The 26,175-nt window shown below is 35.0% G+C and overlaps 1 protein-coding gene and 1 non-coding gene across 2 annotated transcripts in view; one reads left to right on the top strand and one right to left on the bottom strand.

Moving 5' to 3' along the window:
- The window catches only part of Dnah12 (dynein axonemal heavy chain 12), a 260,520-nt gene that overhangs the window by 123,463 nt on the left and 110,882 nt on the right, over positions 1 to 26,175 (bottom strand). Inside the window, exons 30-40 of the mRNA XM_071618864.1 lie at positions 24,942 to 25,051; positions 22,437 to 22,620; positions 22,159 to 22,299; positions 19,202 to 19,285; positions 18,463 to 18,651; positions 16,048 to 16,167; positions 12,670 to 12,858; positions 10,518 to 10,669; positions 7,981 to 8,119; positions 6,439 to 6,605; positions 4,245 to 4,500 (exon numbers count right to left, since the gene is read on the bottom strand). Coding sequence (XP_071474965.1) covers positions 4,245 to 4,500; positions 6,439 to 6,605; positions 7,981 to 8,119; positions 10,518 to 10,669; positions 12,670 to 12,858; positions 16,048 to 16,167; positions 18,463 to 18,651; positions 19,202 to 19,285; positions 22,159 to 22,299; positions 22,437 to 22,620; positions 24,942 to 25,051 — 1,731 coding nt within the window. The remainder of the gene's footprint in view (positions 1 to 4,244; positions 4,501 to 6,438; positions 6,606 to 7,980; positions 8,120 to 10,517; positions 10,670 to 12,669; positions 12,859 to 16,047; positions 16,168 to 18,462; positions 18,652 to 19,201; positions 19,286 to 22,158; positions 22,300 to 22,436; positions 22,621 to 24,941; positions 25,052 to 26,175) is intronic.
- On the top strand, positions 14,166 to 14,272 carry LOC114080030 (U6 spliceosomal RNA). The gene has a single exon (XR_003580562.2). It is a non-coding gene; the product is annotated as a U6 spliceosomal RNA (small nuclear RNA).

Consider the following 26,175-nt stretch of genomic DNA (forward strand, 5'->3'; position numbering starts at 1 on the left):
TCGCTGGAAACACAATTCTTGGTTGGAACCCATTTTCTTTCAGTGTTTGAAATATGTTATTCCAGGATCTTCTAGCTTTCAGAGTCTGTGTTGAAAGATCAGCTGTTATCCTGATTGGCTTACCCCTAAATGTGATCTGCTTCCTTTCTCTTATAGCTTTTAAAATTCTCTCTTTATTCTGTATGTTGGTCATCTTCATTATAATGTGTCTAGGTGTGGGTCTCTTATGATTTTGCACATTCGGCGTCCTGTAGGCTTCTAGGATTTGGGGTTCTGTCTCATTCTTCAAGTCTGGGAAGTTTTCTCGTATTATTTCATTGAATAGATTGCTCATTCGTTTGGTTTGAAACTCTGTCCCTTCCTGTATCCCAATGACTCTTAAATTTGGTCTCTTGATGTTATCCCATATTTCTTGGATGTTCTGCTCATGGTTTCTTAACAGTCTTGCTGAGCTGTCTATGTTCTTTTCAAGTTGAAATACTTTATCTTCATTGTCTGATGTTCTGTCTTCTAAGTGTTCTACTCTGCTGGTAGTATTCTCAATTGAGTTTTTAAGTTGGCTTATTGCTTCCTGCATTTCTAGGATTTCTGTTTGTTTGTTTTTTATAACCTCTATTTCCCTGTATAGTTGATCTTTTGCTTCTTGGATTTGTTTATGTAATTCATTGTTGAAGTGATCTTTCATTGTCTGATTTTGCTGTCTGATGTCTTCCTTGAGACTCCAGATCATCTGAAGCATGTATATCCTGAATTCTTTATCTGACATTCCATCTGCTGCAGCTCTTACCTCTTCTAACGTTGAGTTGACCTGCAATGCTTGTGGTCCTTTCTTTACTTGTCTCTTCATACTGTTCGCGTTCCTTTCTACTTGGTGAAACTGTTGTGCTATTGAATTTTCCCCCTATATATTTATATTGGTCTTGTATAGTTGCAAAGTCTCCCTCGCAGGCGCGGGCGGCGGCTCTGCCCCTCCTCCAATTGGGGCAATGTGCCTACCACGCCGGCAGGCCGCTGGGCCTGCTCTGCCGGTCGGTAGCAGGTCCGCCGACCTTGCAGGCGCGGGCGGCGGCTCTGTCCCTCTGCGGGCCGTTAGGCTTGTTCTGTCGGTGGTCGCAGTTCTGCCTACTTTGCAGGCGCAGGCAGCGGCACTGCCCCTCTGCACGCCTCTGGGGCTGTACTGCCAGTTGGTCGCAGGTCCGCCTACCTTGCAGGCGCGGGGGGGGGCGGCTCTACCCTTCCTCAGGCCACTGGGCCTGTTCTGTCTCTCGGTTGCAGGTCTGGCCTGTTCTGATGGTGGTCACAGTTCCGTCTACCTTGCAGGCGTGGGGGGGAGGGGGCGGCTCTGCCTCTCAGCAGGCCGCTGCTCCTCTTCTGCCGGTGGGTCGCAGGCCCGCCTACCTTGCAGGAGTGATTGGAAGCTCTGCCCCTCCGCGGGCCACTGGGCCTTTTCTGTCTGTGGTCACAGTTCCGCCTACCTGGCAGGCGCGGGGGGTGGGGGGCGGCTCTGCCCCTCAGCAGGCCGCTGGGCCTGTTCTGTGGATGGTCACAGTTCCCTCTACCTTGCCGGCGCAGGGGGAGGGGGCGGCTCTGCCTCTCAGCAGGCCGCTGCTCCTCTTCTGCCGGTGGGTCGCAGGCCCGCCTACCTTACAGGAGTGATTGGAAGTTCTGTCCCGCCACAGGCCACTGGGCCTTTTCTATCGGTGGTCACAGTTCCACCTACCTGGCAGGCGCGGGGGGTGGGGGGCGGCTCTGCCCCTCAGCAGGCCGCTGGGCCTGCTCTGTGTGTGGTCACAGTTCCCTCTACTTTGCCGGCGCAGGGGGAGGGGGCGGCTCAGCCTCTCAGCAGGCCGCTGCTCCTCTTCTGCCGGTGGGTCGTAGGCCCGCCTACCTTGCAGGAGTGATTGGAAGCTCTGTCCCGACGCGGGCCACTGGGCCTTTTCTGTCGGTGGTCACCGTTCCACCTACCTGGCAGGCGCGGGGGGTGGGGGGCGGCTCTGCCCCTCAGCAGGCTGCTGGGCCTGCTCTGTGCGTGGTCACAGTTCCCTCTACCTTGCCAGCGCAGGGGGAAGGGGCGGCTCTGCCTCTCAGCAGGCCGCTGCTCCTCTTCTGCCGGTGGGTCGCAGGCCCGCCTACCTTGCAGGAGTGATTGGAAGCTCTGTCCCGCCGCGGGCCACTGGGCCTTTTGGATGAATTTCTTATAGGAATCTTGTGAAGTGGATATTATATCCCATTTTAGTGGTTAAAAAACTGAGCTTCTGAAAGGTCAAATTACTTGCTCAAGGTCAATCAGTCATGAAACAGTAGTCAAAGCTCAACCCTACTTAGATCCACTAATTTCAAAGCCTGTGATTTGTTTGCTGTTCTTAAATCTTCTCTGATAACAAAGATCAAAGTAGATGGCTAAGGAAAAATGTTTTTAAAAGGGTCAACATATTACCAAGAGTGATCTATATATTCAATGTAATCTCCATCAAAATACCAACAACATTCTTCACAGAACTAGAAAAAATAGTCCTAAAGAAGAATAAAAGACTCAGAATAGTCAAAGCAATTCTAAGCAAAAAAAAAAAAGCAATGCTGGAGACATGCAGATTCCTGACTTCAAAGTATAGTACAGAGCTATAATAACAAAAATTATATGGTACTGGCATAAAAAGAGACATATAGACCAGTGCAACCAAACAGAAGTCACAGAGACAAACCCACACAAGTACAGTCATCTGAATCCTTTATAAAGGTGCCAAAAACATGTTGGAGAAAAGACAGCCTTTTAAACAAACGATGCTGGCAAAACTGGATATCCATATGTGGAAGAATAATACTAGCTCTCTATTTTTTACCCTGCACAAAAGTCAATGTAAAATGGATCAAGTACTAGAAATTAGACCAGAAACTCTGTGACTGCTAAAAGAATATGTAGGGTCAACAATCCAACCTATAGGCACAGACAACAGCTTCCTCTATGGAAGCTCAGGAAATAATACCAAGAATTAAAGAGTAGGAGAGCATTAAATTAGAAAGTTTCTGTACAACAAGGAAACAATTAAGAATGTGAAGAGAATCCACTGGGTGCGGTGGCCCATAATTCCAGTGGCTTGGAGGCTGAGGTAGAAGGATCGTGTGTTCAAAGCCAGCCTCAGCAAAAGCAAGGTGCTAAACAACTTGGTGGGACCCATCTCTAAATAAAATACAAAATAGGGCTCGGGATGTGGCTCAGTGGTTGAGTCCCCTTGAGTTCAACTGCCATTAACCCCCACCAAAAAGAAAAAAAGAATGTGTAGAGAGAGAGTCTACAGAGTGGGAGAAAAATCTTTGCAATTTACTCTTCCAACAGAAGATTAATATCCAGAGTATAGAGAACTCAAAAAACTTAACACTGAAAAAACAAATAATCCAATCAATAAATGTGCAAATGAACTAAAAGATATGTTTCAAAAGAAGAAATACAAGTGGCCAACAAATATACGAAAAATGTTCAACATCTTTAGCAATCCAGGAAATGCAAATCCAAACTACACTGAGATTTCATCTCACTCCAGTTAGAATGGCAGCCATCACAAATATAAATAATAATAAATCCTGAAGAGGATGTGGGAGAAAGAAACACTTATATTGTTGGTATAATATAATCTCTATAGAAAACAATATGCAGTTTCCTCTAAAGACTAGGAATGGAAACATCAAAAACCAGCTATATCAAGAATTAATAAAAGAGATAGCATCACTTCTCAGTATTTATCCTAAAATATTAAAATCAGCATAATATATAGATTGTAAAAATTATGGAAGCAGCCTAGTGTCCATCAACAGATGAATGGATAAAGAAAATGTGGTATATATACTCCATGGAGTTAGCCATAAAGAAGAAATTATGTTGACTGCAGGAAAGTGGATAGAACTCGAGAGCTTATATTAAGCAAAATAAGCCAGATTCAGTAAGTCAAGGGTTATATGCTTTCTCTCATATGTTGAAGTTAGAGAGACAAAAAAGGGAAAAATAGAGGGGGAGCTCATGAAAATAGAGGGGATATCAATAGAGTAGAGGAAGGGAACCAAGGGAAGGGAGGAAGAGAGGGAAATGGGAAGTACTACTGAATTAAATAACCTAATTATATTGTTATATTGTGCGCATGTATGAGAATGTAACAACAAATCATAAAGCATCAATAAAATACAAAATATAAAAAGGCCAAATGAGGGAAATATGTAACACCAAAACAATTTATACTGCATTACTTTCTCACCTCCATAGTCCCACTGACTATTTGGTTCCCAGTTATAAAATACTCTGTAGGAAATTCACGAGTCCTGAGGTAGAATGCCACAATTGTTGAGAAGATTCGAACCATAGTTTCATCACTAAAAGAATTAATACTGCAGATGTTGAAATGTCGAAGAAAACGGGGAGTGACTGGATTTCTTCCACCACCTGGAGGACCCATGGCAGCAATCAGCTCTATATCAACCAGTGTGATTTTACTTGTGTCCTTAAGATCATACCTTATAAACACATAAAAATTTAAACAATCTGTTATAAATAAGATGGAATTAATATAGATATCCCTAGAAATTTAATCTGATTTTAGCTTCTATAAAAGGAATAATTTTACATATGCTTTAAGTAGGAGATAATCTTTTATTTGAAGTAGAATTTTATTTCTGCCTTCAATGACACTGATTCAATTACCCAGATTCTATGATGATGATTTTTCTATGATTCAATACAAAAGGCATGATCTATGAAAGAAATAATCAAAAAGCTGACTTCATTAAAATTAAAGCTTCTGGGGTTGCAGCTCAATAGTGGAACACTTGCCTAGTATGTGTGAGGCACTGGGTTCAATTCTCAGCACAACGTATAAATAAATAAATAAAAATAAAAGTCCACTGACAACTAAAAATTATGGCCCTTCATCCTATCCTTCCATTTATTTCCTCCTACATTTCATTCCAATTTGACTCTCCATTTTTCCTTTTCTTTCTCCAAACCCAGAAACATGGATGAACGCTCCTACAACCTACTTGTAGCTAGATATAGGTAGGATGGCTTTATGTCCCACTTTACCTAGGACAAATCTAGTTTATGCTGGTTGTCCAGTAAATATTAATGACATCCTCCTTTTATTCTCAGAAATGTCCCAGTTTGAACCATGAATTATACAGTTGCCCTAGTTATGGTGATGTCCTGGCTTTCTTTTTCTCATATCAAATCTAATCTTCAGAATACATAAGATTGTCTAAATAGTACCTATATGTACTTTGTTATGCTAGAAAGAAATGAGCCAAAAGAAGACACAGAGGAAACTTAAAGGCACATTTTAAGTGAAAGATGGCAATCTGGAAGGATTATATACTGTATGATTCCAATTATATAACTGCTATAGTTTGGATCTTGAATATCCCACATAGGCCTATGTGTTAAAGTCTTGGCACCATTGGGAGGTGGTAGAAACTTTAAGAGGTGGGGTCTAGTGGGAGGTTTTCAGGTCACTGGGGACATGCTCTCAAAGAGGATTCTGGGACCCTCGTCTTTCCCTTATGGCTACCTAGCCATAAGTTGAATGGTTTTGCTCCCTACACACTCCCTGCCATAATGTGTTATTTCTGCAAGACTGAAAGCGAAAGGGTTAACTAACATGGACTGAAACCTCTAAAAATAAGAGAAAAAAAATCCTTGTTCTTTATAAGCTGATTATTCATATATTGTTAAAGCAACAAAAAGCTGACTAAGTGGAAAAGGCTAAACTATGGAGATAATAAAAAGATTAGTTGTTGCCAGGTAGGGGGTGGTGAAAAACAGTACAGAAGACTTTTAAGGCAGTGATACTAATATATATGATATTATAATGATAGACACATGAAATTATACAGTTTCCAAACTCTTGAATGTACAACATGAAGAACAAGCACTAAGGTAAACTATGAACTTTGGGTGATTATGATTTGTCAATGTAAGCTTATCAACTGAACAAATGTACCACTCCAGTGGAAAATGTAGATAATGGGGGAGGCTAGCATATTTGGGAGCAGAAATTATACAGACAATCTCTATACCTTCTTATTGCTTCATTATAAGTCTAAAACTCCTCTAAAATAATCTTCAAAAAAGATATACACTTGGGTGTGGTGGCACACACCTATAATCCTAGCTACTTGGAAGAGTCGGGTGAGAAGATCACTTAAGCACAGTTCAAGGCCAGTCTAGACAACACAGAGAGACACCATCTCAAAAAAAAAAAAAAAAGAAAGAAAGAAAAGAAACAAAAACAAACACAAGATATAGAAAATCCTTCCAAAACTTCTGTATAGGAAAATCTCATCAATGATCTTTTTCCTTAAATAACATAAAATGTACTATTTTGCTTTGAAAAACTAAAATATAAAAATGAGCAATTACTTCAGCATAGCTTACTTATTAAGGTGTCAGTTAATATTTACCAATTTCCACAGTCAAAAAACTGTCGTAATAATTCAATAGGAGGTTGAGCTCCATATTTCTCCAATGCAGGCATATTCATATCATCTATGAAAATTATACATTTCTTTCCCATAGGTGGTCCAAAAACTCCTTTGCGTCTCTTATCCAATCTAGCCATAATGATATTCTAAAGTTTTTAAAAGAAAGAGTGATATATTAACCTATAATCATATTACATATTTGTTATTATTATTATTGCTTATGTTAAATTAGTATAAAGAAGGACTTATACTGCCAATATCCATGGGATTTTTATTAGTAGGAGATACCATTTGTTTATCTTATCAAAGACTAACTCAACATAAAATCCTTATTGAACACTAGAAAAAAAAAGGAGTTTAACAGTTTTTGTAAAGAAATAATGTTATCCATTATTATGTATGTGCTTCTTCTTCTTTATTCAAATTTAGGGTAATACTTCATAATATCATTCAAAGAATATTTATGGAAACCCTTTTTTACATTCAGAATTGTTACACAGATATTTATATATCATGCTTATATTGTACATGCATATATTTCTATACTGTTTTCCTCATTTTATATCCCAACATTAACTTAATATTTAAAAGCACTTATCTTTCAACCTCTATAAACTTTTTTTAAGAGAGAGAGAGAGAGAGAGAAAAAGAAAGAGAGAGAGAGAGAGAGAGAGAGAGAGAGAGAGAGAGAATTTTTAATATTTATTTATTTATTTTTAGTTTTTCGGCAGACACAACATCTTTGTTTGTATGTGGTGCTGAGGATCGAACCCGGGTGGCACGCATGCCAGGCAAGCACACTACCGCTTGAGCCACATTCCCAGCTCCAAACTTTTTATAGTTAATAGGAATGTAAATGTTTTCTTGTATTTCATAATTTTGGAACTCTCTTGTCTATTGTAAACATGAATACTGAATTTATTATTTTAATTCAAATTAAGCTCCACAATAAAGCAGCTTTACATTTGTCAGATTTGTGCAGTCAAGAGAATGTTATGAGCTTAAAACAAGAGAAATGGGGTCAGGTAAGAATGAATAGGCATAGATTTAGGAATGGATGCTAAAAGTGACAATTGAAAAGGTTTCGTGAGTAGTTTCACCTTGTCATATTTAGGGGCCAAGGGTAGGATACACAACTACATATTCTTATTACACAAGGTCACATGATAGTCCATGTTTTAAAAGACCCAATGAGCAGCATATGCTCCTAAGACAACACAAGGAGTCTAGAAAGAACAACTGGAAGTTCTCTTATCTCTACCCACTACTGCCTGGTGTGTGTGGTTTATCTTTCTTTTATATTCCCTTCTCCAGTTAAGAAATCAATGTTTGCTTTTTCTCAGGCAAAAAAAAAAAAAAAAAAAGTGACAATACTAAATAATACATTATTAACACAAAACTGTTCATTTTAACTTTATAGGAGATTTATTCAGTTTCTCATTTGACATGAAATTTAAAACATTTATCAGATAAGGAAAAAATTTCATAGTTATAGACCCATGTTTCTGGTTTTAAACTAACCTGCACTTGATTGGCACTGGTCCGTGCTGAGAAATTAACATAAAAAGGGAAGTACTGGTCCTTTTCCAAGTGATTCATTAGTTTGTCTTTCACATACACTGATTTTCCAGTGCCTGTTGGACCCACAAAAAGCAGTGGCCTTTATGAAAATAATGAATATATCATTTAAAATGTAAGAAATTTGGAATATATTTTCACTGAAAGAAGCTGGAGTTAGTTGAAAACTTAAATCATAAATTATTCTTTATCTAAAAATTCACACTTTTATCTATAATTATTTTATTAAAGATTACTAAAATTAATGATTGGCATACATTTTTGCATAATGTTGCAGTGTCTAATAGTAATAAATTATTATTTAAACAGATTAATGTTAGTATGAACAAAACCACCCATAAACCTAGGCATGGTGGTACATGTAATTCCAGCTATTTGAAAGGCTGAGATGGGAGGACTGCAAATTAGAAGCCAGCCTGGGCAATTTAGTAAGACCCCATATCATAACCATACCCCACACCCCAAAATGAAACACTCATAAAACAAATAATGATATGTTTGTTTGTTTTTTCATAAAAGAAAGTCTAAGTTTGTCTCCCCAGAAAGGTGATGTATTTGTACTTCAAATTTGGGGTACAGACATAGGGTTGGCAGTGTGGAGAATAATAATAAAGTGATAATGTTATAGGTTTAGGATTTTAAAAATTAAAAGCATAAAATTTTGGTGAAAATGAAATAACAGTGAATTCTCAAGCTAAATGTATATATGTATGTGTATACACACACACACACACACACACACACCTGTTAAGAGCATTTTTAAATCAATTCAATTACTAACTGAAATTATTTGTCTAAAAGAAAACTCTAGGAAATTCCTCCTTCAGTGAGACCTCAATCAGGGTTTCCCATTCTTGAATAAAATTTACTAATTTGAAAGGGGAAACAATCATATGAGTTTATGTTCACAAAACTAAGGAATTGAGAAATTGAAAAACTAAGTTTGAGAAATGTTGCAGTAAAATGAAATATTTTCACCTTGGTAATTTCTCACCATATAATACATAAAAATAAATGCAAAGGTTGGCACTGAAACTGAGCAGTACTCAGTTGTAAAAGGTTACCTAAGTGAGCCAAATTATGCTAATATTGAAGGAGGAACACCAAGTTAAAGTTCTTTTAGAACTACTATAGGGGATGGGGTTGTGGCTCAGTGGTAGAGTGCTTGCCCAGCATGTGTGAAGCACTGGGCTCAATTCTCAGCATCACATATAAATAAATGAATAAAATAAAGGTCCATCAACATCTAAAAAAATTTTTTTTAAATACTATAGTCTTCAAATCCACTGCTGTATCTTATTAGTGTGTTAATAAAGAAGCAGAAACTTGACTACTATAACTCAAATATACTCAGTATTTTAATACATTTTTATATAAGTAATTTCCTCTGTAATTATGTACTTACTAATTTTAAAATATTTTTCTTGTTGTTGTTGTTTTGAGGTGGTTTCTCACTATGATGCCCAGGCTAGCCTTATCCTCCTATATTAGGCTCCCAAGACCTGCTACAAAGTTTTGACTATTAGCCTCTAAAGTTAAAAAAATGCAACTAGAGATACAAAACAGGGATAAAATAATTTTCCCCATAGCTATTTTCCTGTTTTTTTAAAAACCAACATGAAAGTGCTACAAAATACACTCAGATGCAAGTTCTTTATTTAAAAATAACATGACATTTATAAAGTTTAAGTAGTATTGATAAGTTACACCTAATGTTTTAAAAGAAACTGAAAATATTATTTTAAAAGTTGGCATCGTGCCAGACATGGTAGTATATATCTAATCTTAGCTACTTGAGAGGCTGAGGCAGGAGAATCACAAATTCAAATCCAGCCTTAGCAACTTAACAAGACTCTGTCTCAAAATACAAAAGAAAGGGCTGGGGAGGTAGCTCAGTAGTGCAGTGCGGGGTTCAATCCCAAGTATTCCAAAAAAAAAAAAAAAAAAAGTTGGTATAGATATGGCTACAGTAAATGTCTAGTCTCCTGACCAGTTTTATATACTATTTTTTGATGTATTATTCTGATTAAAATCTGAGTTTGTAATATTCATATTAAGCTATGGAATCAGAACCAGCATAGAACATATTTTAAAAAATGCTAAGTGTAATGGAAGAATGTGGATCATCATCAGTTTGATATCAAAGATATCTTAGATATCAAACTGAACTATAACTAAGCTATAATGTATAGCTTTTCACAATAACATTGCAACTGGCTTTTAGTCATCTGTTACAAACAAGAGAAATACAAGGCGACTCACAAGATAACAAATATGATGGCAGATGTTGGAGTACACAATAGGAAACCTGAATTCTAGGTTTGCCAATAGCACAGATGTCACTTTAGGCATACAATTAGTCCCCTAGGATCTCGGTTACCTGAAACTGGATAACCTCAGAGTTTACTTTAAAAATTGCTGTAATTGTATTAGAATGAACTATTACATGTAAAATTCATGTATATAATAGGGTTCCTTACTTTGCATAGGTAATACTCAAATCCATTAGAAATGTATATCTAATTGTGTCCATCGTAGGGACTATGATATCTTGAATCTTGATGCGCTTATCTTCTAAATCAGTACTTTTAATTAATTCATTCCAATGGAGCCAGCGACCTCGGTTTTTCAACTACAAGAGAATATATTTCAAAATATTATAACAATGCAATTGCTATACCGGAAAGGCTCTTTTCAATACTTAAACTGTTTACTTTCAAAATCTTTAGTTTTAGAAGCACACAGTGGAACACACCTGTGATCCCAGCTACTTGGGAAGCTGTGGCTGGAAAAGTCCAAGTTCAAGGTTAGCCTGGGCAATTTAGCAAGACCTTGTCTCAAAAATAAAATACAAAGATTGGGATGTAGCTTAGTGATACCCTGTATTCAATTTTCAGTACCACAAAAGTCAAAACAAGACAAAACAAAAAAACTTCTAATCTTTTCCTCTTTATATGGAAATATTAGATTTGTATAAAAGAATATAAGTAATAAAGCAGATTAATAATATAAATACCCATGAATCTACCACCCAGTTTAAGATATATATTTTTCTTTAGACTTTTCTTTTTAAATGATAATCTGAAAAATGTAACGTTACTTTATTACTATTTTAACATATCTAGAATTCCAAATATATTTGCCTTTATGTCCTCTTAAACACTCTAATCTCCCCCCAAATCCTTTAAGATATCAATTTGCATTTATTTTTAAAATTTTTTTTATTTTTTTAATATTTATTTTTTTTGTTGTTTTCGGCAGACACAACATCTTTGTTTGTATGTGGTGCTGAGGATTGAACCCGGGCCGCACATATGCCAGGCGAGCGCGCAACCTCTTGAGCCACATCCCCAGCCCTCAATTTGCATTTAAATGCCACATATTTATCTGAAAGCCACTATAATGTACCTCTAGTTAGAATTTTCTGCATTTTGAGACCATGTTTTTCATATTTTGAGTAAACAAGCAATAATCTAAAAACATCACTTTAATTCTCTATATTTTTTTCTATAAAATTATTCTCTTTGGCATTTTGATACTGGCTGATAGTCTAACAGGACATATCAGCATGGTGGAACTAATTGTTAAAATACTGAAATTCTTCTGAACCACTGGCTGAATGAGTTATTTTGCTGACACAATTAAGTGCTTTTCCATCTGCACCATTTCTACCCATTATTTTCTTCTTCATGTTGTCTTTCTCCCTGGAGACTACCAGGCTTTCCACTGTCAAGTAATAATAAAAGGACTCTTACCTGGCAAAGTAGCAGAAGCCTAGGATCTTGCTCTGGTGTTATAGCTGGCTCTAAGAATCTTTTCCTATTTTCTAGTCGTTTATATATGTCTATGACACATGTATATCTGGTGGTCATTTTTCAAATTTGGGTAAACATTTCTTTAGTAATTCATTATTTTAAGTTTTAGCTTTTATTTTCATCAAAGTTATATAAACACATATTTTAGAGACAAAAGATTTACAAGAAAAACAGTAGTTCCCTCCTCCCATTTTCCCCTCCAGTGGCAACTACCTTTACCTCTTTAATCCAGCCATTTTGATATTTACCTTCGATTCTTAAAAGAACATGCTGGCATTACTACCTCTTGGTTTTTCACTTTTAGTGAGTACTTCATTGACTTCTCTCTCTGACTACTGAGATTGAAACTCTTTCTGGTCATATTCTTAAATTTCTGTGTCAGCATATTTTGAGGGAAGGAGTCCCACACTGTTGTTGGTCTGCCAAACTGGGTTCAAGTTCTGGCTCTGCTAGCCACTTACCTTTCAAAGTTTCTATAATTTAGGTAAAATTAGAATTAAGGCTCTATCAAGATCTTCTGGATTGTGAAATAAAATTTGTATGAATAAAATGATGTTTAAATACTTACTATTTAAAAGAATCCTTTTGTGGATTCTTTTTATATAAAGTGGAATAGTAAATTAAAATTAAACATGAAATTATATGATATTATTAAAGCAAATCTATACTACCAACAAGTTATAGAACAAGAAATAAAGGGATGAAAAAGCTTACCTCAAGAATCTAAATCACACTGGGATAGAAAATCAGGAGCTTTGTCTACTGATTCAAGACACTATGTTTTATATCTTATCATAATAAACATTTTATGTCATACCTCATACATGTAGTCATAGACCAGGCCTTTTTCTTCAAATTGGCATTCCCATTTACCCACACCATCTGGCACTGGGTATTTTTCATTTTTGCCCATTATAAGTGATCTTATGAAAGAATCAAAATTAAGACGACTATCTGTATCACAACCTCCTCCAATGGACCATATTAAAGAGAATATAAAGCAAGCCTGTTGATGAAAAAAAATTAAAAGAAATTTAAAGAAAAACTTAACTAAAATTTAACATACCAGGACTTGCTCAAACTAGTTGGTCACAGATATGAATAAAGTACAATGAAGCACAGCTAAGCTATATGAAGAGTCATTTCTCTGGCAATATTTATGAAAAATTCAAATGCCCATACTAAATTACCTAGGAATTTAACTTTATCTTCAAATATATTCCTGCCTGTGAAAATGCACAATAATTGTGATTGCAGCACTATTTGTAAATGACAAAAGATCAGAAACAACCCAAATGTTCTTCAACAGGGGTTATGTTTAATATTATGCTACACATACTAACATATATGTAGCTCTTAAAAAACAAAGTGACTCTTAAGTACTGATATGAAACAAACTCCAAGACACATTTTGAGAATACAAAAGAAGTATATGCATAAAATACCTCTAGTAAGCTACACAGGAATGAAATGAAACAGACTCTGAAATTAGGGCAACTTCTTGATACCTGTTTTTCAGCATCCTGTACTTCCTCAGACTGAGGGAAGAGGCTAAAGGGCAGCCTCTCACTTCCCTGCCCTGTCCTACCACCTCAACCTGCTGGGAGCCAGGAAACCTTAGACTTGAATGTTTCTGGTGAACACAGGCTAGCTATATCTACACATGTATGTTTTCTACCTTTGTCCTGCTCTGCCTTCTAAAAGTTTTTTGTATTGCTGAACTCCCCAGAGATGGAGATTTGAAACTGAAAGATTTCTTCCATATTCTTCAAAGCTGGCTTTGAATAAACCAAATTTCCTGCCAAAGTTCTCTGAGTTTTTAGTGGAGTGACAAGTAATTATTTTGTAAAAGGTAATACTGATGTGTATGGAAGAATGTTAGATATTAGTCCTACGAAAAATAGTTCCAAGCCTGGGGGTAGGGAGAAGGGATAGATAAATTATACTTCAAAGATATCTGTTCAGGGCTGGAGTTGTGGCTCAGTGGTAAAGCACTTGCCTGACATGTGTGAGGCCCTGGGTTCGGTCCTCAGCACCACATATAAATAAATAAAGTAAAAGATCCATTGACAACTAAAAATATTTTTTAAAAGTATATCTGTTCAATTTTTTTCTGAAGTGGAGGTATGTAACAATAACAAGGGAGGCAGAAAGGAAGAAGTTATGGTTATCAGGAAACCTTGGAATGTGAGATGTCTAAGGTAGAATATTTTCTGTGACAACAAGGTAAATGGAAAACAACAGGAGGGAACTGCTATGACCATAGAGTAAGAGGACAGCAGAAAACCTCAAGGCATTAAGAATGCAGTGGCAGTCCTCCTTTGGCAGCACATAATAATAAAATTAGAATGATACAGAGATGATTAGCATGGCCCCTGCACAAGGATGATATGTGAATTCTTGAAGTGTTCCATATTATTGCAATTATGAAAATGACTAACATATAGAATAAGAATAAAATTTTAAAGGCTGTCAGAAACTTTCCATGATAAACAAAAGTTAAAAGAACTAGAAGAAAAAGTAGGCCCAACTCTCTAACATGCCGGCTTGGGAACCAAATTCCTCAACAATACTCCTAAAGTAAAAGAAGTAAAATCAAGAATCAATGACTAGAATGGTATCCAACTGAAAAGCTTCTTCACAGCAAAAGAAACAATCAAGAATGTGTACAGAGATTCTACAGATTGGGAGAAGATCTTCACCACCAATACCTCATATAAGGTATTAATTTCTAGGATATACAAAGACCTCAAAAAATTTACCACCAGAAAAATAAACAATCCAATCAATAAATGGGCAAAGGAACTGAACAGGCACTTAACAGAAGAAGTATGAATGTTCAACAAATATATGAAAAAATGTTCAACATCTCTAGTAATTAGAGAAATGCAAAGTAAAACTACACTGAGATTTTATCTCACTTCAGTCAGAATGGCAATTATCAAAAATACAAGTAACAATAAATGTTGGCAAGGATGTGGGGAGAAAGGTACTCTCATACATTGTTGGTGAGACTGAAAACTGGTGCAATTACTCTGGAAAGCAGTATGGAGATTCCTTAGAAAACTTGGAATGAACCACCATTTGACCCAGTTATCCCACTCCTTGGCATATACCCCAAAGACTTAAAATCAGCATTTTAAAGTGACATGGCCACATCAATGTTTATAGTAGCTTAATTCACAATAGCAAAGCTAGGGATCCAATCTAGGTGTCCTGCAACAGATGAATGGATAAAGAAAATGTGGTATATATATAAAATTACTCAGCTATATAGAAGAATGAAATTATGACATTTGCCAGTAAATGGATAGAACTGGAAACTGTCATGGTAAGTGAAATAAGCCAATCCTCAAAAACCAAAGCCTGAAAATTATTTCTGATATAAGAATGCTAACACACAATAAGTAGGGAAGGGAAGAATAGCAGATTTCATTGGATTAGACAAAGGGGAATGAAGGGAAGAAAGGGAAGATGGGAATAGAAAAGACAGTAGAATGAATTGGACATAACCTTCTTATGCTCACATATGAATACCCAACCAATGTAACTCCCACAAGAATGGGAAGTTTTACTCCATATATGTATAATATGTCAAAATATACTCTATTGTCATATATATCTAAACAATATTTTTTTATTTTTGAAAAGAAAAAAAAATGTGACAGATGGGGAAGAGGCCTAGACAAGGAAAAGGGACAAAACCTTTCCTTTGGTTCTCTTTGATAATTTCTCCTTACTATTACCATGGTCTCTGGTCTTCTCTGAACTCTGACATTAGCTAGCCAAGTCTACTGGCTTCTCTCTACCTAAATCCTTCAGGGATTCTGCCTGTCATGCTTCTTTAGTCTTTCATAGTTTATATGCTGTTTAATGCTGGCTTATTATAAAGATAAAATCAATTTAAAGTCTCAATGGGCTTACTATTAAATCACCTTATCAAGTATTTATCAAATTATGATGTTTCATAAAATATAGGGCAGTTTTGGTTCATTCTGACATATGTTATTTTCTTGTGTTTTTTAGTATCAGAATCAAAGTTGCCAGGTCGGGTAACTTTAACGTCTTCAATATTCTTTCAGTGATCACCAGAAAACAGTTTTGAATCTTATAAATGTCTTACTCAATACAAGTATCAATTGCCAGAAGCATATTTTATTCTGTAATTTAAAACTACATAAAGTATAAAACCAACCATAATCCAAACACGAATGTGCTTGCTAGTAGGATCGTTTTCTACCACATTACAGAGTAGTACTTCAATGAGCCGTGTGAGAGAGACAACCACATTGCTATTACTGGTATGAATCAGTTCCTGCAAAGTGAAAAGAATAAGACATTATTCATAACTTTCAGTTTATTTGAAGAATAAAAGAAGATAAATATTTCAGTTTTAAAAAATGATAACATACATTATATTCATAAACATGAATTTTAAAACATTAATTTAAAAACATCTAAAGAATTTAATTTTTTGACTGATAAAAACCATTTCTTGACTACTTTAGCTTGGCATATAACCATAACCAAAAAATTGTATATAACATACTCTAAATCCTCTGAGAAATGCAAACTAGTTTCTGTAAGGGAATAAATAATGTTCTAAAGATAACAAAAATGAAGTCTCTTATAGCAATTCATTCATTTATTTATTCAACAAACATTTCATATAGGCATGAAAGACATGCCTATATGCCTATATACCATGTTAGGAGATAATGAAAATAAAAAACAATGCCTGAAAAGGAGCATCATTAAAATTAAATAGATGGGGCTGAGGTTGTAGCTCAGTGGTAGAGTGCTTACCTAGCATGTATGAGATGCTTGGTTCAATCGTTAGCACCACATAAAAATAAATAAATAGAATAAAGGTATTGTGTCCATCTACAACTAAAAATATTTTTAAAAAACTAAATAGTCAAATATATTGTGTTGTGATAATGGTATGACAGAGGAAGTCTCAGGGTAGGAGAATGTTATTAGAATACTGGGGATAAACAATTAGCCTGGCCCCAAGGAAATGGAAGAGGATTAAGGCAAGGAAGGCTTCCCAGAGGAAGCAATAGCTGAGTTGAATTTGGAAGGAAAAAGTGGTAGGGAAGGATGTTCAAGGTAGGGGCAGCCATTCATTCAAAGAAAGGAGATATGAGCAGATAATTAGTAAAATTCTGTTGGATATGAAAATAGAGTGTGAAGGACGAATGGCAAAAAACAAGGCTTGAGAAGCAGACAAAGGTCAGATTCCAAAAAGCACTGTGGGGTGTGTTAGTGGTCTCAGTATAAGAGAAAGTTCCAGTGAAGGGTTTTAAGTGAAGGAGTAATCAGAATAGATTTATGTTTTGGAATCTTCACTCCAATATCAGGATATATATTGGACCAGAGCAGGTCTACTGTATTTGTTCAGTAGACCTGAACAAATTATTAAGGTCAGAACTGAGCCTACCATAATAAAAAGGGTGGGAATGAAAAGAAATGGGAATGGAAAGAAGATAAATAAAAATGTTATCAAGGAGGGAAAAATCAATAGTTCTTTGAGAACTGACTGGATATAGAAAATATAGAATTGTGAAAAGAAATCCATCATTCATTACCTGGAAAGATGGAGTCTATTTTGTATTATTTAAAATGTATAAGTATTAGAGGTTTAAAACTTAAGAACTGCAGAAAAACTTTTTTGTGTATTTTCTCTATGAAGACAATGCATACGATCTTCACAAGGTAGAATTAGCTGATTTTTCTTTTATATACCACATTTTTCTACCCCTAAAATAATACTTTAGGATTAGAAATCTACTGAATACTACTTTTCCCTTTTTATATGAATATATTTATCTATGCATAAGTAAACATGTGTTGATATACATGTGACATGTTGGGGAAGATAGCTAAATAGTAGCTCCCAAAAAGAGAGTTCCATGTCCTAATCCCAGGATTTTATGGAAGTGATCTAACTGAAAAAATTATCTTTGAAGAAGTAATTAAGGACCTTGAGATGAGGAGATCATTTTGGATTATCCTATGGACCCTATACCCAACACCCCAAGTCTTTTTAAGTGCCATACACAACAGAGACAGAGGAGAAGACCATGTGAAGATAGACGAAGAAATTGGAGTTATATAGCCACAGGCCAGGGAACTTCTGAAGCCATCAAAATCTGGAAGAGATACACAAAAATTCTCCCTTGAAGCTCAGCTCTGCTAACATCTTGATTTCAGACTTCTGGCCTCCAAAACTGTGAGAGAATAAATTTCCATTCTTTGAAAACATCAGGTTTGTTATGACAGCCTTAGGAAACTAATAAAATATGTGGTTTTTCATAAAATACTAAACACATGAGAGTTTATGAAGTCATTCATTGAAAACATTTCTTAAATATAGAAAATATTTGGGATTTTAAAAGTTTTAAATTCTATGGTTATAAACAAATAGTTTAGCTGGAATAAATTTAACCTATAGTTATTCAACTGTAACTTGAACAATACAAAACTCCCAGTGGATACTGAATGTGTATAAAGAAAACTGTTTATTATTCACTACCATTGTGACTTTAGATTAATTAAGTTGAATAAAAAACTTAAGAAACTTGAAGAGGTCAGAGAATCATGTTACCTTGCAATTTTTCTTACGAAACCTCAAAGAAGGTGTTATTAACCAGTCAAAAAGTTCTTTCAGAAGAGTTTGATGTTCTGGTTCAAGTAGAGGTCCTTTCAGGGAATGCAACCAAGAAGACACAAGTGGTTCCCATCCTAACTGTGAGGGTTCCAAATAAATCATGCCACATCGGCTTACAGTGGCAGGCTAGAGAAAAAAGACAAGTTTTCTTTTTCCATAGTTACCTCTATACCAGTAAAACCTGACAATTATTAACACTTCTTAGCATGATTTATAAGGCCTGTCATAATCTGGTTTCTATATCTATAGCCTCATATAGCTGTTCACCAAACAGAAAACTGTTTTCAGTTCTATTCCCCAGACATGTCATAGCTCCATGTCTTTACACATCATCTTATTTTTATACGGAATATCCAGGCCCAACCAATCTCCCTGGAGAAGTGTTACATCTTCCTCAAAACCAGATCAAATATTCAAACACCTTTCATGGTCCTCCACTATCCATTCCCCTTATGGCGGCTCAGTCTCCTCCATGCTCTTGGAGCACTCACACGTAACTGTGTATTGGAATTATTTATAAGCATGCTTCTTACCCTTCCTAAACAAGCTTATACTGTGTCTTATCATCTGTATACCCACTACTAAACCCATTTTATGACACATAATAAAAAAATTCTGACTAAATGAATGAATTAACAAATAAATGAACTACTATTGTATTAAATTACAAACTTACCGAAGCCTGGGAAAGGTCCATTGTTTCAAAGATCAGGCTCATTTGAGGAGACATCTGAATGATTTCTCCACTCATAAGACAAAGCTAAAAGCAATTATTTTCCAAACATTTATTTTAAAATATTTCAAGCTTTTCAGATAAAAATTTATTCTACTTATAAGATAAAGTTTTTCCTGTGGTGTAATGGGAAGTATTAGTGGGAGCCAAAAAATCCTGACATAGAGTTTGGGGTTTATTACATCTCCTAATCTCCTTTAACCTAAAATATGTCAGATATGTCAAAAACTGAATTTATCAACTGCTTCCTTCCTCTCAAATTCTTATCATGTCTATTATTATTATAGCCATCTCTTCAATATCCTTGGCTGGCACCTAGGGAATTATCATTATAATAGTTTTCTTTTGCCATACTAAGAATTGAACCACGAAGCCACATCCCTAGGCCATTGATTTTTGTTTTTATTTTGAGCAAGGTCTCATTAAGTTGGCGAGGGTGGCCTCAGCTTCCCTAGTCACTGGAATTACAGGCATGTGCCACCAAATCTGGTTTTATCATTAATTTTTAATGTATTAATGATTGTCTATTGATAAACCAAATTAATTTTCCCACTCTTTTAAATTCCACATATATTTCTCATAGTTTCCTCTCTGCTTCTACAATCATTGTTCTAGCCCCAGCTTTACCCCATCTAGTTATTTATCAACAATGAGGCATTTAACACATCTAGATTCAGTTTTTTTTTAATGTAAAATAAATGGTCTAGACCCGGATTGTCCATTATGTAGCTATTAATATTTAATTTTACCTAACAAAAATAAAATTTTAAATTCAGTTCTTCAATTCACTAAGCCACTCTTAAAAGAACAAATAGCCACAGTGAGTAGTGGCTAGCTTATCAGATAGCACAGATATTTCCAGCACTGCAGAAAACCATATTAGATGGTGCTAGTCTAGAATACTTTTCACCTTCCACCAGATAATTTCAGCAAAGACTCTTCTATCTGCCACCAATTTGGGAGGTAGAATCAATATTTTCCTCACCCTACTATATTGTTTCCCAACTACTTCTACTTTACCATTGAGTACAACTCTTGCCACTTTGACAGTTCCTCCATTTTCTGTCACCTATCAGTATCCAAGCAGTCTCCTCTCATTAGCTAAAGCCTTTGGCACTTGACCTAGTCTTTCTCCCTTCCATAAGTCTGGCTTCATCCAGTTTTCATAAGGATGAGCATCTCAACACAATAGCCCCTCAGATCCTTACCAACTTGTCTTCATTTATTTTCTCCTTACTCCATTCCAGCCATACAATTTATATATCTAGAAATTTCTCTGCTAAAATACTACATAATCCAGAAATATTAAATACAAGTACCTCATTCTCTGCCACAGATTCCTAATCCACCTAGTTCTCCTGCTCATGGACACCTAACCCACCTGCTATACATTTTCATAAGGATTTCTACATCACTGAAGCTTTCACTTCCTTTGCTAGGCAACTTCTGTTCTAGGGTCCCATGCTTCTATTATTATCATGCCAGTATCTTTAAAGTATTACTATATTTCCAGGTTTGCATCATTACCTACACCTACATCCACACCCAGCCTTCTTAGACTGGTAGAGAATATTTCACACAAAGTCAGACCTTCATAGTATGAATAATTATTTAAAGCCTTTAACTCAGTCAGCCTTTAGAACTATTCAGATATGCTTATATGTTTTCCTAGGCAGATCTCTTTTCCATTTTCCATAAAGGTTAATTTAAAACACTTCCTTTCTCTTCAAGTCTGCAAAGAATCAGGGTATACCTCTTAAGGAAGAAAAATCATCAGAAGGATCTGCCCTTTACATTTCCACTATCAAATCTGTATATCTAAACTTCTATATTTTCTTATCATCTAATATGAGACAACCCTTCTACTTGGCTCTGAAACCTTAGCCTTCACCCCACTGACTAACCATTCTTTTCTAAATCATCACGGTTTCTTATCTGTTTAAATTCCACCCTTAGCTCAATCAATATTAAGTGAATGAAAGAAAGAAAATGAATAAATGAACAAGCATCTATGATAAAGCACTTGAGTATATATTTGAATGCTTATTTAGAATTATAGCCATTTCCTGTAAATGTGAAAATAAATTGAAATGGAATCATACAATATAACACTAATACAGACATAAAAAGAATAAATAAATAAATAAAACACATCAACATGAATATCTCATATACAATGACAGAAAAAAGAAAAATATTAAAAAACATGATTCCATAACATGAAGTTCAAGACCTGGCAAAACTAATTTATCACATAAGTCAAAAGAGTGATTATCTGAGGTAGAATGTTCAGACTGGGGATGTACATAGTGAACCCTGCAGGGTACAGGAAATTTTACCTATCTTTATTTGGATGATAGTTGTATGGGTTTACCTATATAGTAAAAAAATAAATAAATTACAGAATCTGTATTTAGAATTAGCACACATTCAATACTTTATGTATATTATCTCATATATTAAAATAAATATTAGGAGACTTTCACTTTCTAGTTCTTCTAACTTATACCTATAGTAATAAATATATTACTTAAGTATAACACATATAAGGACTAAAGTGTTCAATGTTCTGAAAAGGAACAAATCCTTTTTATTTTCTCCTAAAAATTTTAAAGTCCTATAAGAAATGATACAGTTATTTGACAATTTATTCTTTCTTAGTAGTAGATTACTATGCCTTCCTCTTAATACAGTAGTTTTAATATATTATGTTTTCATTCTATATCAAAAAAGAACAAAGCACTTACTACAGCAAAGTTTTCATTGAAATGATCATTTATAAACATTAAATTTATTGCATCCTTTATTTTAAATATATAATCCTAGTTGATGAGATGTTAAATACAACAAATTACTTAATCATGTCTGAATCTGCTCTGCTTTTAATCAGAGTGATTTACCTTTTTATTATCATCCAATACTGTGTTCATACTCTCTATCCACAAAGTGTCAATAGGACCGTCAAATACAACCCATTTCCGGTCAGGGGTTTCTGATAAGGCAAATTCTCTAAAAGTATTTGCCACAATACCATCAGTCCACTGAAGAAAAAAAAGGAAGAGTTGGAGAGTTCCTTTCAGATAACTGGATTTAGCAGTAAAAACATAAAAACACTTGAAATTCTTGTTTTATTATACACTGTCAATAGGAGAGTTGAGAACATTCTGTTGTGGCTTACCTCATGAGACACTGGGTCAAATTGTCCAAAAAGTTGGCCCATGGTAATTGATTTGGGGTTCACAGTTCTATAAATGACCTTTTCTTCTTCTCCATAGCCGCGTTCATTCATAAGAGATAAAGTATCAGCCAGCACATGTAGTACTTTTGTCTTACCAGCAAAAGGCTTTCCTACTAACATAAAACTATTAAAGCAATTACTCAATAAGTTCCAAAAACTAGAATGGAAAATCATTTATTCCAGTATATAAAAACTTTATCCTGTGATAATTACTACATGTAATTTTTTTCTTCCTTTTTGTTTATTTGTTTATTTTTTGGTGTGTGGTGTGAGGGACCAGGGCTTATATCCATGCTAGACAAGCACTCTATCACTAAGCCACATCCCAAGCCCTACTACATATAATTTTAAAAATTTATTCAAACTTTTCTCAAGACATGATGAAAATATAATTTAACATTTATACTGGTTGACCCACATTCATATCATTATCTACCAAAACTATGATAAAAAGTCTCTAGGTGACAATGTAAACTTACTACATATTACTCTTTTTTTTTTTTTTTTTTTTTGGTGCTGGGTATTGAACCCAGAGGTATTTAACCATTGAGTAACATCCCCAGCGCTATTAAAACTCAGCTTGATAGCAAAGCTCACTTCAAGGGTAGAGTCATTGTATTACATATTTAAAATCTATGAAGGAATAATGTGGTTCCTAGCACAGTAGTCCCCTTATTTGTGGAGGATATGTTCTAAGATTCCCACTATATATCTGAAATCATAGATTGTACTGAACCCTATATAATACTATATGTTTTCCTATACATACATAACTATGACAAATTTTAATCTATAAACTGGGCACAATAAAAAAATTAACAATCATAAAATGGAACAATTATAACAATTTACTATAATAAAAAGTATGCAAATACGGTCTCTCTCAAAATGTGGAATTTTTCCCTTTAATATTTTCAGATTACAGTTGACCATGGGTAACTAAAACAGTGGAAAATAAAAATCATAGATGAGGGAGAACTAATGCAATCATTTTAGGAAGGCAAAAATAATTCAGGGAAAATAGACTAAAGGTGTGACTCTTGCAACTAAACTAGACAGGTTCAAGTATACTACAAGGAAATTTAGAAGGATATGATTTAATAAGGACCATACTTTAGCTACAGGCACATGGAGTGCCTGGAATAAAAGAGACAAAAAGTTGATTAAAATTTTAAAGGCATTTAATGACACCCCCCCAAGTCTAGCCTAAAACATATATGAATATATAAAACTCAAAATGATTCTTAGGTATTAGATGCACCAGGGTTGATTGCACTCATTCCCCTCATTTTTGTGTATGCTGGAAAATTTGCATAACACAAAGTGTTTTTTAATACCTTGCCTTTAAAAAGAATCATGACTGGGCTGGGGTTGTAGCTAAGTGGTAGAGGGCTTGCCTCCCATGCATGAGCCGCTGGGTTCAATCCTCAGCACCACATAAAAATAAATAAATAAAGATAAAGATTTTTTTTTAAAAAAAAAGAATCATGACTATTGAGATCTTAATTTTCTATAAGCAGGAAGCAAGCTGAAAACATTTCTCAGTTACAAAGGACAATATTTTCCCCAATGTCTACTTCACACAGTAGGGAAAATGAAAAGACCTTGCAGAAGGTTAAACCAAGCCCTACAGAGAACAATGAACTGGAAAGCTCCTTTGAGGGAACCAAATCAAGCAGAAGTAGATCCAAGTTTTCAGGAGCTTTAAGATAGTACACTTTGGAACTGTAAAACTACCATATCCACTGTAATGATACCCTATACAATAAATTATGTAAAGAAAATGTTTATGGCCTCTTGGAATGGCCCAACAAGTGAGAGGTCCTAAAGTTTAAGCCCCATTAGCTTTATAGTAAATCCATCTCTGGAACTGGAGTCCTCAGATGCCCAGGCAGATTTTAAAATTGCTACAGAACAATGTTATGTTTTCTATTCTCCAAATTCTGAATGGGAGTGTTTGCTCTGGAAAACTTGTTCTGTAAACCCACTACTATATACGGAATGTGTAGAGGTCAGACAACTTGTCTTTCTAGTTTGGAGGACTCTGGATCAAGAGGAACCACTTCCAAATCTGATGTAGACATAACCATGCCTCTAGAAATTCTGAATTTATGTATGTTTCATTTATTGATTACAACTTTTAAGTTGTCTCTCTGGAAAGGGAAGAGTGTATTTATGTACATTAAGGAGGTGAATAAGACATTATTGCACAAATTGTGATGGCTATTACTACTAGTCACTAAGCACTTCTTACCAACCCTTATTGGACATGTAATATGAAAGAACAATAGACCTTTTTCTTATAAAAGGGAAGGGAAGGGCTGTTTGTTTCCTAGCTTACTTATTATATAAATCTGTTGCTTCTTTTAATTATGAATTTCAGTTGTTAAACAGTTTAATTTCAAATAATACCATCTAACTATGGTAGATGATCTATAATCTTACCCATGTCTAACAATCATCATTTCATATGTCTGAATTATTTTCTCAAGAAAAAATTTAACAGGCTGAAGATTATGTGCGTGGCAAGTTTCATGAGTACATTCCAAAAATTCCTGAAACAAAAAAAAGTGGAATTCATTTCTATAAAATACAAAAATTATACACTATTATTACAAATCATGTCACATAGCTTTTTTTCCAAATTGAGAAGAATTAAGATAGCTTTACTATATTAGTATAAAATTATTAATAATCACAATATCATAGCATTGGGTGTACTCTTCATTAAAGAAAAAAAAAGAAGACACAACTCTTTAATAGCGTTTCCCAGACTTTTGGTTTGTTTTGGTTTTGGTTTTGGTTAGAATGTAGAATAATATGTAAGACAATCCTTCTCCCAGAGTAATTATAAATAAACAGAGAAGCTAAAAAAATTATATAAATATTGAAGATACAGGACCAACCTGGATGCAATTAAGTTTAAAGTATTTTAATTTCAGAAAGAGTGAGCCTTTCTTAGGTAAGCTGTTGGCAGCCTGGTAATATTTCTAAGACTGGACATGATATGCATTTGTTTGGGCCTGTTGTAGACAAAGGGAATTAGTTAGTAAAGAGAAATTAATAGAGATTAATGGTTATGTGGGCTGATGTGATAGGATTGAATGACCCCAAATGCAAAGGTGGTTCTTCTTATTGCTCATGTTTTTACCAAGCATGTAGACACATATAAGATCAAGTTCACCTAGAAAACGACAGAATTTCCTTAGTCTCAAGATGCTTAAATCTCAAAATCCTCCTGGAGGGAGAAGTCTATAATAGAACAAGATAGTGATTGTTCTACAGGCATTTGAAATCAGCAGGAAACTATAAGTCAAAAGAGCAGCAATAAAACTCTAACTTAAGTCAACTCCTGATAGAATTGATCAGCAACTCAACCTAGCTATCTAAAAGAAAAAAATAACACAATATTTCTCTAGGAAAATAAACCAATATAGCCCCTAAATTCACGTTATATGACAATGTTTAAAATAAAATCAGAACTTAAAAATCATGAGAAATAGCTAATGACCAAGAAAAAATAGTAAACAAAATAAATACAAATATTCAAATATTACCATTAGTAGATAAGAACTTTATCTTTTATAAAGTATAAAAGAAAAAAGACAAGATGATGGAAACAGGGCTAGGATTGTAGCTCAGCGGTAGGAGCACTGGCCTAGCATGTGCGAGGCCCTGG

This window comes from Marmota flaviventris, chromosome 1 (assembly GCF_047511675.1).
Source record: "Marmota flaviventris isolate mMarFla1 chromosome 1, mMarFla1.hap1, whole genome shotgun sequence".
Lineage (NCBI taxonomy): Eukaryota > Metazoa > Chordata > Mammalia > Rodentia > Sciuridae > Marmota > Marmota flaviventris.